We start from the raw sequence: 15,550 nt of genomic DNA, 5'->3' as shown, positions 1-15,550 counted from the left end.
CTAGATTTAATATTGGCACTTGTATATGGCTCCACTGAGGAGTCAGCAGCTGAGCTTAGAGTCTTAAGTGTGTCGTATTATTATACAAAAGGAAATTCTGTACAGTCTTTGCTGACATGCAATGCTTGGAATCTAGGACAGCTGCTAGTCTCACACTTATATATAAAAACAAATGTAGAAGTTACAAGGATCAAAAAAAGAAGTGGAATCAAAGTTGGGTAATTAGAGTGGCGGCACTGGATATAGAGTATTCAAACTGCACCCAGTTTTAGTCAGTATTCTTCATGTTCAAAATATCTTCATGCTAAATAATCTTGAAAGAGCTTTAAAAAAATAAAAGTCGTGTTTCTACCAGTTAAAATGATGGTGCCCTGAAACAGTATACCAAAACTAATCCAAAAATACACTGAAGACATTTCATAAGCCATGTAAGAAATCCCCCCTCCCCATTTTCTGTCAAGCCAAGTTATTTTATATTCAGGCTGACCAGATTGAAACTGAGAATTTATGGGGTTATAATCACTTTTTAAAATTCTTAGTTTGTCACACTTTGTTTGATATATACATATTGATTTATACAAGTCTCTTTAAAATAATTACCCAAGTCAAATGAAACTGAATCTGAAGAAGTGATGTCAACTAATGATAGCTTATGCAGGAATAAACTTGGTTAGTCTTCAAAGTGCCACCAGATTTCTGTTTAATTTTGATTTATATCCTGCCTTTTTATTAAAAAGAAAACCAAAACATTTCCCTGCCAACATCTGGTTATACCTTTTCAATCTGTCATGAACTTGTCACATATCTTAAGAGTCTTATGGTAACATAAAAACCTGGAAGAATTTTGACTAGCACTTCACTCATCACTAATCACATATATCGGTCCAGCGCACTTAGCATAACATTGCTTTGCTATTAACTAAGGTGAACAGCCATTCATGAAAAGGTTACAAGATATAATTAATCATAGTCTTCTAAAACTGTCATGATTATGCTGTCATCACCTTGTTGGAAATTCAATTTACATAATTAGGCTCAGAGAATAGTTGTGAATACAAAAGTCTCTATTTTATACATTCTGTAATATATAATTATCCCTGATATAAACAATTATATGTTATATAATCTAAACAATCATCTGTGTCACATTATATATTTCTGGTAAAGCCTTGAAGGAGGAGCGTGTCTCATGGCTTAAGTGCCACTCAGCGCTTAACACCCACTCAGGGTGGCTGTCCCGCCCCTGAATGCCTCCTTCTCCAACCAGCTTGCCTGTCTGTCCAGCAGCCAGCCAATTGCCTTCTGCCCCCCACCCCTGATTACCCCTTCCTCCTTCCACTTCCCTCTGAGACTTGGAGGCTGCAGATCCCTGCTGCAAGAATGCTGCTCTTCCAGTGATTTCCATAACAACTGCCTGCAGCCTTTCCAAGTCCCGGGGCGAGGGGGAGACCGTCCACCCCACCCCTCCATCTAGCACCCGTTGTATTCCTGAATACAATGGGCTTGGCCCCTTGTGTTATATAATTATGTTATATGATCCTTCTTCACCTTTTTGAAACCTCTCTATATATTATGTGTGTGTGTAGGAAAACATACACACATATATGTGAACAGCTGCAAAATAAACACACACATACATATACAAATTTAGAGTCCAGTGCCACCTTTAAGACCAAAAAGGTTTTATTCAAGGTATATGAGCTTTCATGTTCACACACACTTCCTCGGCTCTAAATTTGTTCTGCTGCTTCAGAACGACATGGCTACCCACTGGAATCTACACACACATACATATATGAATGTCACATTTCTGTAAAACCTTGACAGTTTTTACTACCCCATATAAAGGAAGCAAGAGTCAGGAACACCATACCATTCCTTTGCTCTAATTAACAAGAACAAGCCTCATTAGTCTGACAAAATGAGTCATCTGAACTGTCACTATGTGCACTCAGCTACACTTGCTCCACTGCCTTTGAAAGACATACACACTACTGTACAAGATGTCTTAAGGTAGTGGGGTAAATAACACACACAACTAAAAAGCATATTGAGTTGACAATATGCTATGCACTGTAATATTTTTTTGTAGCAAAACTTATTCTTAGGAAGTCTTCGATCACATAGAATAAAGACCAAATCCAAAGTAATGGCTGCCTTGAACAGAGAAAAAGAGATACAAACATGATTTGCAGTTTTTAACCCAAAAATTCGAACAACCTAAGAATGAGCATAGGTGAATGAGGCACAGGTTCCAACATACTTTGGTATAAGTCCAGCACAAAACCCATTTATAAGCAAAATAGTTGAAGACTTAACCAACCATTTTTATTTAATATTTGTGTGTAATCCTCTTAAAGAAGGTGATGTCCCATTGCACAATTTAACTTTACTGTGAGAGACCTTACAGTTCGGTGATCCTTTACAGAGCTGCCTAGTAGCTTCCCTGACCATACCTCCTCTAGTCTTTCTTTCCCCCTTTCTTCCCCCACGCTGCTTGCTCTCCCTTTCTCCCTTTCCTTCTCCTTCTCTATTTTTCTCTTAGCTGCCTGCCTTCATTCTCTCTCATATCCAGTCCTACTTCCTTCTCACATAGCTCTGCTGTTTTTCTTCTCCGTCTGTTATATTTCCTTTGGGCTCCTCTTCTTTCCTTGTTCCTCCAGTGATGTCTTCTTTTCATTCTCCAACAGTCCCTTTGCCATGACTCTTTTGATATGGCCTTTTCCACTCTCTCTAGTCCTAAGCAAGAGTGTGGGGACCCTAGGTGTAGCCCCAACCCAGGCAGACTGTCACAATTTTGCTATTCAACTGTAGTATTGCAAACTCTTCTTTAAAGATATCTGTCCCACATAATATATTTCTGGTAAGGCCTTGGAGGAGGAGCATGTCTCATGGCTTATGTGCCACTCAGCACTTAATACCCACTCAGGGCTGCTGTCCCACCCCTGAGTGCCTCCTCCTCCAACTGGCTTGCCTCTCTGTCTAGTGGCCAGCCAATCACCTTCCATCCCCACCTCTGACCACTCCCCCTCCCCCTTCCACTTCCCTTTGAGGCTCAGAGACTGCAGATCCCTGCTGCATGAGAGCTGCCCCTGCCAGTGAGTTCCCTTCCTGGGGGCCTCCAGCCTGCACCTTTCTAGGTCCTGGGGGGAGGGGAAGGCCATCCATAGAGTTTGTTCACTCCCACCCCCCAATCTAGCATCCATTGTATTCCTGAATGCAACAGGCTTAGCCCCTAGTACGTACGTACGTACGTACATACATACATACATACATAAAGATACATTAAAGAATCTTGAAAATTCATCTGTAAATGTTGGTAGAAAGTGCTGACAAATAATCACAGCCAATTTATGGAGTCCCCAGAAGGGTTTCAAGGCAAGGGAGTAACTTAGGTGGTTTGCCGTTGCCTGCCTCTGCAATGGTGGTCTCCCATCCCAATGTTAACCAGGGCCAACCCTGCTTGGCTTCTGAAATCTGATGAGATCAGGCTAGCCTAGGTCATGCAGGTCAGGACAAGATTTAAATATGAACTCATTATTATAATTTGTTTCAGTGAGTGAGAGGGGGTGGTATTCACTCTGGAGTTAGGATTAATAAATAATAAAGCCAGCCCTTACTGTGATTTCTCTTACACTACTGCAAGAATTTGGCTATTTTATCTGACCTTTAACTGATGTTTTGTATTCCATCATTTTATAGGTTGTGCTGCTCATAGTTACACCTGCTGTTTTGTTATTTTACTTTATATTGCTGTTTTAATTATAAACTGCTTCAAGCATGATGCATGGATAAGCAGGTAGTAAATCAAAGGACAGCAGATTGAGATTAGGGATCCTGTTAACTACATGGTAACATGCTCATTCATTTCCTGTACTTAGTGTCTTTACTCTGACCTTTTTATTTAACGAACTCCTACTTCCTCTGGGTCCTGGAATTCAGTACTTTCTACAAACAGTCAAGGCCTGGAAAGTGTCTCGTTCTTTTAACAGAGGATTAAACAGCACTGTCTCAGCCTACTAAAAGACAGCTGGACATGTCTACTACTTTTCATTCATCAGTAGATTTGAAGGAGGCATAATTGCCCAAAGCGGTATTTTATCTCAAAAGTAACAACATGCTTCTATAGAAAGCAAATTCAACCATTATAAAATAAAGTTTCTTCTCAATCTGCTGTTCTCAGTTTCATGCCAACAAAAGATAGAATAAGAAGGCAAAATGCTTCTTCATACAAGCTAGTCCATAAATTGCATTATTATTGTTGCTGTTGTTGTTGTTATTGGATTTATTCCCTGCCGCTGTCAACAAAACCATCTCGCAACGGGTTACGTAACGATAAAACCCCTCATACATAAGATTAAAAATTAAAATCTTACTCAAGCCCCCAATACAAGAATAACTCGGTGGCAAAGATGCCATAAATGCAAGAGAAGGCACCATCATACAGTAGTTATTTCAGACAACAAGCTAAATTACCTGATTTCATTTTTATGTATTTCAGCTATTTTTCTTTCCAGCTTTTGGGACTGTTTGGGAAAAATCTTGAATTCACCAACATAATTGTCCAATTGTTCATCAGAATCATAGTCACCAAGCTCAGCTGTCAAAAGAAAGAGAATAAAATGTGATAATTAATAAGCTGCCAAACTCCTAGTCACTAAAGAAAAACAAGCACTTATAAAGGCTTATGTAGATAATCTTAAAAGGTTGTCAAATGGAGGAACTTTCCCAGGCTCCAATTGGAAAGGACCTGACAACAAGCAATATTTTAAAACTCATCTCAAGAGTTCTCAAATTGCTTATTATATTTTGTGTCCTCCCTTTGAGTGTCTGACTACCTGCACCATCCCCAGCTACCTGCAGCTACAACTCCAACCTCAATTACTTGTGGCAACTACAATGGGGCTGACAGCTCACCTTCCACACACACTGACTTCAGTAATGCTGTGGCAGCATCCAAACTGCCAGGATTATCAGTGCCTAAATACTGCTGGGCCTCTTGTGGCGCAGAGTGGTAAAGCAGCAGATATGCAGTCTGAAAGCTCTGCCCATGAGGCTGGGAGTTCAATCCCAGCAGTCGACTCAGCCTTCCATCCTTCTGAGGTCGGTAAAATGAGTACCCAGCTTGCTGGGGGGTAAATGGTAATGACTGGGGAAGGCACTGGCAAACCACCCCATATTGAGTCTGCCATGAAAACGCTAGAGGGCGTCATCCCAAGGGTCAGACATGACTCGGTGCTTGCACAGGGGATACCTTTACCTTTACCTTTTAAATACTGCAGAAAAAGCAGTTGAGGAAACTGGTGGGCAGAGGAATGAGAGAAAGACAAGGATTGTATTTTGTTCGTAGGGGCCAGTTGCATTCAATTCACCTGTTAATTCTCTTCCACATAGTGTAGGGCAGAGACAGAGAAAAGGCAGTGAAACTTATAATTTATTTTCAGCATATTTTGTGGCCTTTGACATTGAAACAAATATTTCTGCCATGATGCTATTGGTTGCACCTACCTTGAACAATACATGCACCCAGATAAGCAGCATCAGAAAAAGAGCACAACAAGCGGCCATGGAAAATATCTCTTTTGATTTGTAGATACATGAGGTACCTGCATTATGTAGAAAAAGAATATTTTGTCAGACAGATGCATCTTTTGATCATTGTAACTCCTACACATACCAAACTTGTGTTGCTTTAGTAGCTCAAAAACACTCTATAATGTAAAAGCTCCATAGAGGCAATGCAGGAAAGAAAATTCAGTCTTATAAAATTCAGATTGCTGAGAAGGAGACAGGTATGTGTTATGTTCTTCCTACTCTATGTCACATCCCATTAATGCAATGATTAAACACTAATGAACAATATAACACTAAATATGTGTTATAAATAAATATGTTGCAAGATTCAATTCATATTACTTTTAGCATTACATCACAAAAAAAACTGCAATGGTATTATTAGACACGGGCAAAGGACCACTATCCAGAACAGCAGCAAAAACAAGTCTATCTTGTTTTTATTCTGAATAAGCATCTCAGTCTTTCTCAACCAGGGTTACAAGCAATCCCAGGGTTACTCCGGAGGGGATTTAATTGTGTTTGTGTATTTAAATTTTAACTAACCTGGACAGGATTCAGGAAGACAGAGTGACTTTCTTCTCATCTGTCTGCTCTGCAGTAGCCTTGCTGAATTCATACACAGTAGGAAAGGTATGGAAGTGAAGAGCTGAATCTGCTACACTCGCCCCCCACCCCACCCCCACTGGCTCCTCTCAGGTCTTGCTAAAAGTGCCTATAGATTTCTCAAAGTTACAAGTGATCTCCAAATAACACAGATCATTTCCCCTGAGGAGAATTGCTAATTTGCATGGTGCGCTTTATGACTGCTGAGATGAATGCTTCCTTGTTTTGCTCAGGCAAGGTACTGCACACACAAAACTGAAACTAACTTATTTAACAAGTTCTTTATTAGTGATTCCATGCACACTGAAAACATGTGACTTCTGTGGGCATGACAGGGAGGTGAGGCCAGCTGGCATCACTTCCAAGATTACTCAAAGAATATTACTGAAGAATATTTCTGGGGTTACTTCACAGTCAAAAGGTTGAAAAAGACTGATGCACCAACCATCTTAACCAGAAGTTTTCATCTTCCATGAAATTAGAGTCAAAATGTTAACTAGACAAGGAAAGAAATCACTCTGTTCTCATCCCGAGCAGAGCACAGTATTGTACTGGTTACATTTTTTTTTTAATACTGGGGCAAAGCCCATTGTATCTAGGAATACAACGGGCGCTAGAGCTTGGCAGTGGGAAGAGGAAGGGGAGGAGTTGTCCAGTCTGTAAGGGCATGGGGTTGAATGTGTGTGTTGTGTGGGAGGTTGTGGTGGCACAGTGACAAATGAGGGCATGGGTGTGGAGAGATGGGTGTCAAGAACCTGTGATTTGGAATGTTCGTTGAGTGTGGGAGAGGACTGACCTTTGGGAATTGTGGCATAGTGGTTACAGATGAGCTTTCCAGAGCCATGTCTTCAGATATGTGAAGGGAAAATCAGACTGGAGACTCTTCTTAAGGGGAGATTACATGGCAACCAATTCCTCCCAGTTCTGCGTTCAACATCATTTCCCTTCTTGTGTGAATTAGGCCACAGACACTGAAATGTCTCTCTGCCCTAATACACATGGGGTAGTCATAGTACACAGGTGTCCGCCCTGTTCCTTCTGTCTCCAGTTTTTTACGGTTGATAAAATGCTCAGACCAGGGACAGCCAACCTCCAGGTGGGGCCTGGAGATCTCCTGGAATTGCTGCTCATCTCCAGGCTATAAACATCAGGTCCCCAGGCAAAAATAGCTGCTTTGGAGGGGTGACTGTGTAGTATTGTATCCCACTGAGGTTTAGGGACGGCAGCCTCTCAATAGGGGTCTGAGAATCCCCTGGAAGTACAGCTCCAGGAATTTAGGCTGAAGGGAAAGCTTTCTACCCTCACATACATCCCTTCAAAGAGAATGCATGTGGCCCCAGTCACCCCATGGTTGCTTGGCTGACAATGTCTACCCTTCTGAAGTCTGAAACTGCAATCCCTGTTGTTGTCCGTAACGGCAAATTGTTGTCTAATAAAAGTGGATCACCTAGTCTCACTGTCAACTTTCCAGTAATGCTAATTCCACTTGAAAATCTGGGCCATTTATGCCTTTCAGTTCATAGGATCTTCCTGGCAAATACTGTTTTTTAATTTACCAGGCCAAGCATGAAAAAAGTCACTTCAGTTCCCATGTCTCTCCAGCCATTTACTTGTTCACTATTTACAGTTTCAGGCTGTATATATTCTTTATTTAGATCTTCTTTATTTAGATCTTGCACTTTCCAGACTTGCAGAACTGATGCTGGTCTGTCTGTCTGTGCCCCAAAATACAAACAGTTGCTGGTAAGGGCTGGCCAAAGCCCATAGTCCAGGAGGGACACAACCACACCACTCCCCCCCCCCCACCGCAGTCTGCAAGCCTCTACCATTGTCTCTAGATCACTGCTCATCTCTATATTATAATGATGAGCTCTGCAGGCAAAAATGGCCATTTTGAAGGCCAGACTCTGAGGCATTGTAGATTTTGAAGTCTCACCTCCAAACCTCCAGGAATATTTCCAACCCAGGTGTAGCCAACCTCCAGGTGGGGCTTGGAGAGCTCCTTGAATTACAGTTCATCTGCAGACCATTAAGATCAGCTCCCCAGGCAGAAAGGGCTGCTTTGGAGTTTGGACAGGGTTGTTGTGGAGAATAAACATTTAAGGCCTCCCACACAGATTGTTATTGAGTTGAAACACTTGAGGCCTACTGCACAGGCCTAACTGTCTGGGGAAATTTTACAGGAAATCTATAAATTTTTAAGTGTATGTTTTAAATACTGATAACTATCCTGAGCAATGTGAGATGGTGGGATATAAATTAAAATATTATCATCATCATCTTCATCATCTTAGCTATACTCAGTGACATATGTATCTTGATTCTAATTTGCCCTTTCTGGTAACTAACCCCCCACTTATATGTAATGTTTGAGGAAGTCTGCTTTAATATATCCAAAGAAGTGGGCATCTATACACACTCAGTCACTCAGTTCTCACTTATACCGAGAATTAAACTTTGCTGGTCTTAAACTGCCACTTGACTCAAACTTAGTTCTTACATCTGCTTACCAAGTGCATTAATCCAGTCCCCACACACACACACACTATATATATTTATATATATATATATATATTTATATTTATATATATATATATATATATATATATTTATATATATATATATATATAAGGCTTGTGGGAGTCTGTCTCATTGTATCTGAAGAAGTGTGCATGCACATGAAAGCATGTATCCATAACTAAACTTTGTTGGTCTTAAACATGTCACTGGACTCAAAATTTATTCCAATGCTTCAGACCAACATGGCTACCCACCTGAATCTATGTAAAACAGAGTTATTCAGGACAGCTTTCCTATAGTGTTAGCAGGGTTATACTACAACATAATAGTTCAGGAAAGCACTTTATAAAGGGAAGGACTGTGTATAGGATGTATTATCAGTTGGCTGCATATATTATGCTATTGTGTCACAGTTTTCTACTGATGTAATACTGTTTTTCTTCACTGTATCCACATTCTGTATCCTGTCTAACAGGCTATGCTCATTCAGACTTCAGTAATCTCAGTCCTGGTACCTTGAACATTAGTTGTCTCCTCCTCATATTGATTGTATCAACCTACACTGTGCTTAGATGTCTCTCCTTATGGCCTGTTACTGACGTATACCCTGTAATCTGCTATGAGACAATGAGAAAGATAGACTATAAATATAGTAAATGAATACAATAGATCATCAAATGCCAGAATACAGCCTAGGCTAGTAAGAAAGCAAATTATAACTTGTAATGTTAAATGATTTTCCAAGTTTATTTTGTTGTATGGTACAACTAGCTGTTGGAAAATGTGCTTTGCAAATATAGTCTGCTTGTTGCTTCTTTGAGGATAAATGGAAATCAGCTACGTGATTACTGCATAGCAAATTTCTCATAATATAACACTTCTGAAAACAGATATGACACTAGTTAATAAAATATTTCTGATCTTTCAAGTTCACTGAGTCCCACACTAAATGTAATGGGTAATGGTACAAACGAGGTTACAAAATGAGGGTTCTGCTATATTTTATGACTTTACGATCATTTTTCCCCTTATGACAATATTACTCATTGCTCTGTAAAAGATCTTTGCAGTCCTCAAGGAAAACTGGCACTGTCAGCAAGCAGGGCAAATTACTATTCACCGTGTGCTGTCAAAATAAGCAAACATTCATTTGACAGAGCTTCTCCCTGGGGATGCAGAGGTAAAAATTTTTTTCCCAGACAGAAGTGATTTGAAATAGTAGTAAAGGTAAAGGTAAAGGTATCCCCTGTGCAAGCACCGAGTCATGTCTGACCCTTGGGGTGACGCCCTCCAGCGTTTTCATGGCAGACTCAATACGGGGTGGTTTGCCAGTGCCTTCCCCAGTCATTACCATTTACCCCCCAGCAAGCTGGGTACTCATTTTACCGACCTCGGAAGGATGGAAGGCTGAGTCAACCTTGAGCCGGCTGCTGGGATCGAACTCCCAGCCTCAATGGGCAAAGCTTTCAGACGGCTGCCTTACCACTCTGCGCCACAAGAGGTTCATTGAAATAGTAGTACCATTGACAAAATAATTTATAATGCTTTCTGCCAAAACACAGTACTACAGCTGTCATTGTGAGTCAAGTGTGTTGCATGTTTGGAGTTCCTTATATTTGCTTATTTGGTCTCCTGCTTCTAGCTATAAGGCAAGAACCTGAAGCAGTACCACTGGGTAAAAAGTCAAGAAGCCAGTTGACATCCTAAGTGTTTTTTTAATTAATTGCTTGACATTTCCATGAAGAATAGGAGATGTATCTTTTCACTGTAGCATTTTTCAATCAGCAAGGATTTATGTTGCACTCACATAATCATTCTTTGAAAGAATCCCCCTTCCCCTATGCAATGCACTTGGACTACTGACACCAGCAGCTCCCGTGAAAGGCTCTAAGGAGGGCTGGCAACTAAACTAACTGTATGTTATAGATTAAATTATTATAATGTTCCATGCAAAATTTCATAATGTTCCATGTAAACAGCCCAGAGCTGTAAAGAATGGGCGGTATAAAAATCAAAACAAATAAATAAACAAACAAACAAACCACATAGTTTCCATAACTCTGTTTTATAAGAGATTTACCTGTAAACACTTCAGTGGATTTAGTTACTTGGGTGTATTACTGCACATCATCAGATTATTATTCTAATCCACAAAGCAGACAGCAAGCAGACCAGACAATGCCAGAGTTCATAACAGAACCTTCAGTCAAAATCCAGCTGCGTGCATATGCCATGATGGTTGGATCTTAGGGTCTATCCCCAGATAGCACTAATAACCATAGCTGTTCCTCTCCTCTCCTCTCTCCTCTCCTCTAGCAGCCATTTCTAATTCCAGAAAAAAATATTCCTGGAATCAAAGGATCCTTGTGCATCATAGGCACGTGGGTTGGGAGGCTGCAGGAAGAAGGGGGTGAAAACCCTTCTGCTGCTTGTGTTAGCAGAGCCGCAACAATGATAGAGACAGAAGAACAATTTCACCACCTTCTTTCCGCCCCACTACAACTTCCCAATCTACATAGCTATTACTCAATGCCTTACCAAGTGATGTCAAACATATCTGTTCATTGATGGGCCTCTTTCAAGCTCTCGTTTATAAAATTGTTTTAAAAATTCATGCAAAATGAAAGTTAGCAAAAGTGCTAAACATAGCATACATGATGATATGGTTAGCTATGATCCTAAGACATCAGCTAATGCATAGACAACAAAAAATACCTGGTAAGCTCTTCTTTAATCTTCAAGGGTTCATGTGGGTAGAATTTCACTCTAAAGCACATGGTATATGGTGGATGAGCTGAAACATTATAAAAAAAAAGCATGAGAACAGCTGTATAAAACATGGCTTCTGCCACACTGCAGGACAAGTTCCCGACAGTTTTCCATAATAGCTTGTGAGATGCAGTGTGTCAAATAAAAAAGAAAATTAACAAAAAGAAGGTACAATATATGATAGGGAAGCTCAAAGCATAAACAGGATACAGACTACTTAAACCAAAAAATTGTTGACTTTAATGCTGTGTACATTTTTCACAGATAAATCTCACCACAAAGTGAACAACTCCTTCTGATTCTTTGGCATAACTGTACAGTGCCAGAGCCATGAGTGTCTGTAGCTAGACGTGGACTATATGATTTCCAGTTGAGGATCCTGTAGCCAGGAGTCAGGACTCAAATGTAAGTAGTCAAAGGGCTTTTCTTCGCTGAATATTCAGGAGCAGACAGCTACGCTTCTAGTACTTATAGGAGGCTTTGCTAATACAGAAACTTCTTGTACCATACTGAGCCATTAATAGGTATCTGCTACAGTGACCTCTAGTGTTATTAACTTGTAATCTACTTAAGCTACTTGGAAGACTATGCAATGAATATTTATTTATTCTAATACAGGTTTGTAGATAAAAAGTAATTTTAAGTATTGCTTGCCCCTTTTTATGAATAGTTCACTTTAATGCTGTTTTGCAAGAGGCTGTAGATCACACAGGAAGCAGAAGGAATTTTTTCAAATGGCAGTAAAATCAACATTTTGCTTTTTAAACTGCTTATTCAAATATGTTTTTAAAATTAAATCAGTGGTCTCCAACCTTTTTAGCACCGGGGACCGCTCAATGCTTGACAATTTTACTGAGGCCCAGGGGGAGGGAGTAGTCTTTTGCCAAGGGACTGCCTGAGCCGCTGCCTGAGCCCCTGCTCCACTTGCTTTCCCACCGGCGCCCCTAACTTCCTGCAGTCCGCTGGGGGGCGCTGCCAGCAGCAGCTGCGCAGTGCCGTGCCGAGTGGGAGCCCCAGCCATGGTAGCCACCGGAGAGCACCAAAGGTGAGCCGGCGGCAGAGTGGCAGAGCAGCCCCTGAGGCAGCAGCTGGGATGGAGGATGAGGAGGTGTTGCGGCCCGGCACCAACTGATCCACGGACCGGTCCCGGTCCCTGGACCAGGGGTTGGGGACCACTGATTTAAATGACAGTCACTACAATTATAGCTACTAAATGCACTAGAGTCTTAATGATTATATACACACATGATGCTGCCTTATATATGACCAAAGTACTTATACTTCTTATTCAGGACTGTCTAATTTGACCAGGAACAGATTTCTCGGTTTTCAGGTTGAAAAAGATCTTCCCCCAGATCTACAGACCCCAGGGACTGAAAGCAGGGCTTGCAGCATGTACAAGTGAGCTGCAGTCATATTCAAGCCAATTCAGATCCTCACGACAAGGAAACAGAGCAGCCAGCCTCTTGTCGTAAGGTTTAAGCTTCCTATTTGTTTATTTCACATATATAATACATATGTATGTTTGATTATTATGTACACACATTAGAATCAAAAGAGTTTTAAAGAAGAAAATAATGGGAATGGTGCAAATATGAAGATGTTGGCTGTCAAATGTTTACATCTTGCCACCATACCTACTGTAAAGTTATATTTAGGCAGATCTTAGGAAAGTGAGTATTGTTTTACACGGTAACTTGCTAACTGTGAAGCATACTATCTGATAAACAGTCAAGACAAAACATGAGAGAACTGGAGGAGGATTGTGCAGGGAAAGGGCAGGGGTGTGATACAAAGAGAGTGTCAGAGAAGGCCAACAATGAACAGAGCAAAAAAATAAGGGGAACAAGTTATTTGAATAAGGAAGAGCAATAGCAATTTTGCCTGGTGCTGCTAATCTGTCATTTTAATTCCACTAATTATATATAGGCCATGTAGTAAAGATTCTTGGCTACCTCAACTTTGGCCAAAGATTCAGTCATTTGAACAGTCATATTAATCGACAGCCACCTGCTACGTCTGTTAAATATGTGGGAAAGACAATTCTTATCCAAGGCTGCTGAGAGCTACCTTGTCTCCCAGAAGAAAGATTCTACCTAGGCCCCACCATACAATCCTGATTCAAACCAAATATCACCACAAATACTTGGCCTGCTGTTACCATGAATCTATAGCCGGGGTCCCCAACCTTTTTGATCCTGTGAGCATCTTTAGAATTCTAATACAATGTGGCAGGCACAGCCACAAAATAGCTTCTCAGTGGGTGGATCCAGCCACAAAATGGCTGCTAAAGCTTACCTCCAATCACACAGCGAAGCTCCTTGTGTTATATTGGCAGCTGATGAAAAAATAATATTTTAAAAATAGCTGCAGTCAATCAGATCTCCAGTGGCCAATCAGAACCCTTGCTGGGCCAAAGAACCACCTGGCCCTGCCCAAAAATACTTCACAGGAAACATATCAGTGGGTGCTATGGCACCTCCTGATCTATCAATACTACTAAAATAATTGGACTGTCTGTCCATCTGTCAATTTTTGGCAGACATAACTTATCCTTATCCATTGTTCCTCTTAATATCTGTGAAACAGCCTAGGGGTGGAACGTGTCCTGGGTGTCCGAGTTGGGCCAATCAGGGTGCAGCCAGCTTGGCCCTGCCCCTGCAGCTCCCACCCTCCATCCCTGGACTCTAGCCTCTTTGCTCTCAGAAGTGCCTCAGTGCCTGGAGCCAGCAGCAGGTAACAGGACAGGGCCCTGGGCAAAGGGTCGTGGTGAAAGGCCTGCTAACGAGGGCCTCCTGGTCTGCTAACTGCCCGCTAAGGAGCTCTGTCCTGATAATGAGCTGGCCAGCCCCCGCCTGCCCCACTTGATCCAGCTGCGAGCTGCTCTGGAGTCCGAGCGGCCCAAAGCCACCTTAAGCTGCCTGGCCAAGGGCCAGGGGAGGGGGCCCTTTCAAGGCCCGTTCTTAGGAACAGGCTTTGAAGCTAGTCAGAAAATAAAGCTAGAAGGCTCAAATTAACCACCAGCTTCAGCGTGACTGTGGGAGCTCCAGGCCAACAATGAAGGACATTGGATTATACTGGCACAGGTTGGATTATACTGGCACTCCAAACATCATCACCCTCTGCTATTTGCAATGGAAATGAAGAATCTCTGATTGTGGCAGTCATAACTCATCAGAAAATAATGTTACAAGTTTGAAAACTGGACACCAACCACAGAATGATGATGGAAGTTTCAGAAAATCCTGAATTGCCATAAGCAACATGTAATAAGAAAACTTTTAAGCAACCAGTTATGTATAATTCTGATCCCCAGTCTGCCATTACACTCTCAATAATACATACATCACACGGTTGTTGTGGGGATAGGATACCACTGGAAGCTGCTTTGGGTCGCCATTGGGGAGAACAACTCGTTATTACATTTGTTATAAATCTAATTTTGTCTACAGTTTACTCCTCCCAAAAGGCTTATTGCTGTTACTATCGCTTCACCAAATATTGCTGCAGCTCTTTTAGTAGGGGGAAGAACTGATCATTCAGTATTCAAAGTATCATCATAACCTATAAAATTGTGACTGAATCCTAACAACATGCTAAAGGTTACGAAGCCTCCTATTGGTGGAATATCTTGCACACAGGGCCAACTGCTGCTCTTCCTGAGGATTATGCACCCCCCCCTTCCCTTCAGGCCTGCCATGAAGGAAGGCTCACCCACCGATGGAGGCAAGGGACGCATTTCTGAGAGTAACACAAGGGATTCTGTGGGAATGCGTGTACATTCCTTTTGAGGGGGAAAAGCTTGTCCTAACTAATAGTTGGCTGACAGGGAGGCCACAGAAAAGCTGTGGGCATCCTCACTGCTGGAGGGAAGACGCAGCCAAGCCATGTGTATCTTTCCCCCCATTCTCTGAAAATGTGAGGCCTACCTCACAGGATTGTTCTGCTGGTGAAACTGGATGGTGTTGCAGGGGTCCTTTTGCCTTCTTTTTCATCAGTACAACAGCCTTGTGCAGTAGGCCTCAAGTGCTTCATCTCCACAACAACCTCAGTGTGAGGTTCAAATGTTTCTTCTGCACAA

At 41.6% G+C, this 15,550-nt stretch overlaps 1 protein-coding gene across 11 annotated transcripts in view; it reads right to left on the bottom strand.

Moving 5' to 3' along the window:
* FRMD3 (FERM domain containing 3) overlaps positions 1–15,550 on the bottom strand; it is a 152,781-nt gene that overhangs the window by 36,538 nt on the left and 100,693 nt on the right. For 7 of the 11 annotated variants that reach the window (XM_077344693.1, XM_077344694.1, XM_077344697.1 and 4 more), the window contains 3 exons: positions 11,416–11,494; positions 5,509–5,606; positions 4,477–4,600 (listed from right to left, as the gene is read on the bottom strand). In XM_077344693.1, coding sequence (XP_077200808.1) covers positions 4,477–4,600; positions 5,509–5,606; positions 11,416–11,494 — 301 coding nt within the window. Of the gene's footprint in view, positions 1–4,476; positions 4,601–5,508; positions 5,607–9,215; positions 9,303–11,415; positions 11,495–11,744; positions 11,940–15,550 lie in introns of those variants that run through there. The other 4 variants (XM_077344702.1, XM_077344703.1, XM_077344699.1 and 1 more) reach the window with 3 other exon arrangements.

Source organism: Paroedura picta, chromosome 7 (assembly GCF_049243985.1).
Source record: "Paroedura picta isolate Pp20150507F chromosome 7, Ppicta_v3.0, whole genome shotgun sequence".
Classification (NCBI taxonomy): Eukaryota; Metazoa; Chordata; class Lepidosauria; order Squamata; family Gekkonidae; genus Paroedura; species Paroedura picta.
This window is presented reverse-complemented; position numbering and strand designations above follow the sequence as displayed.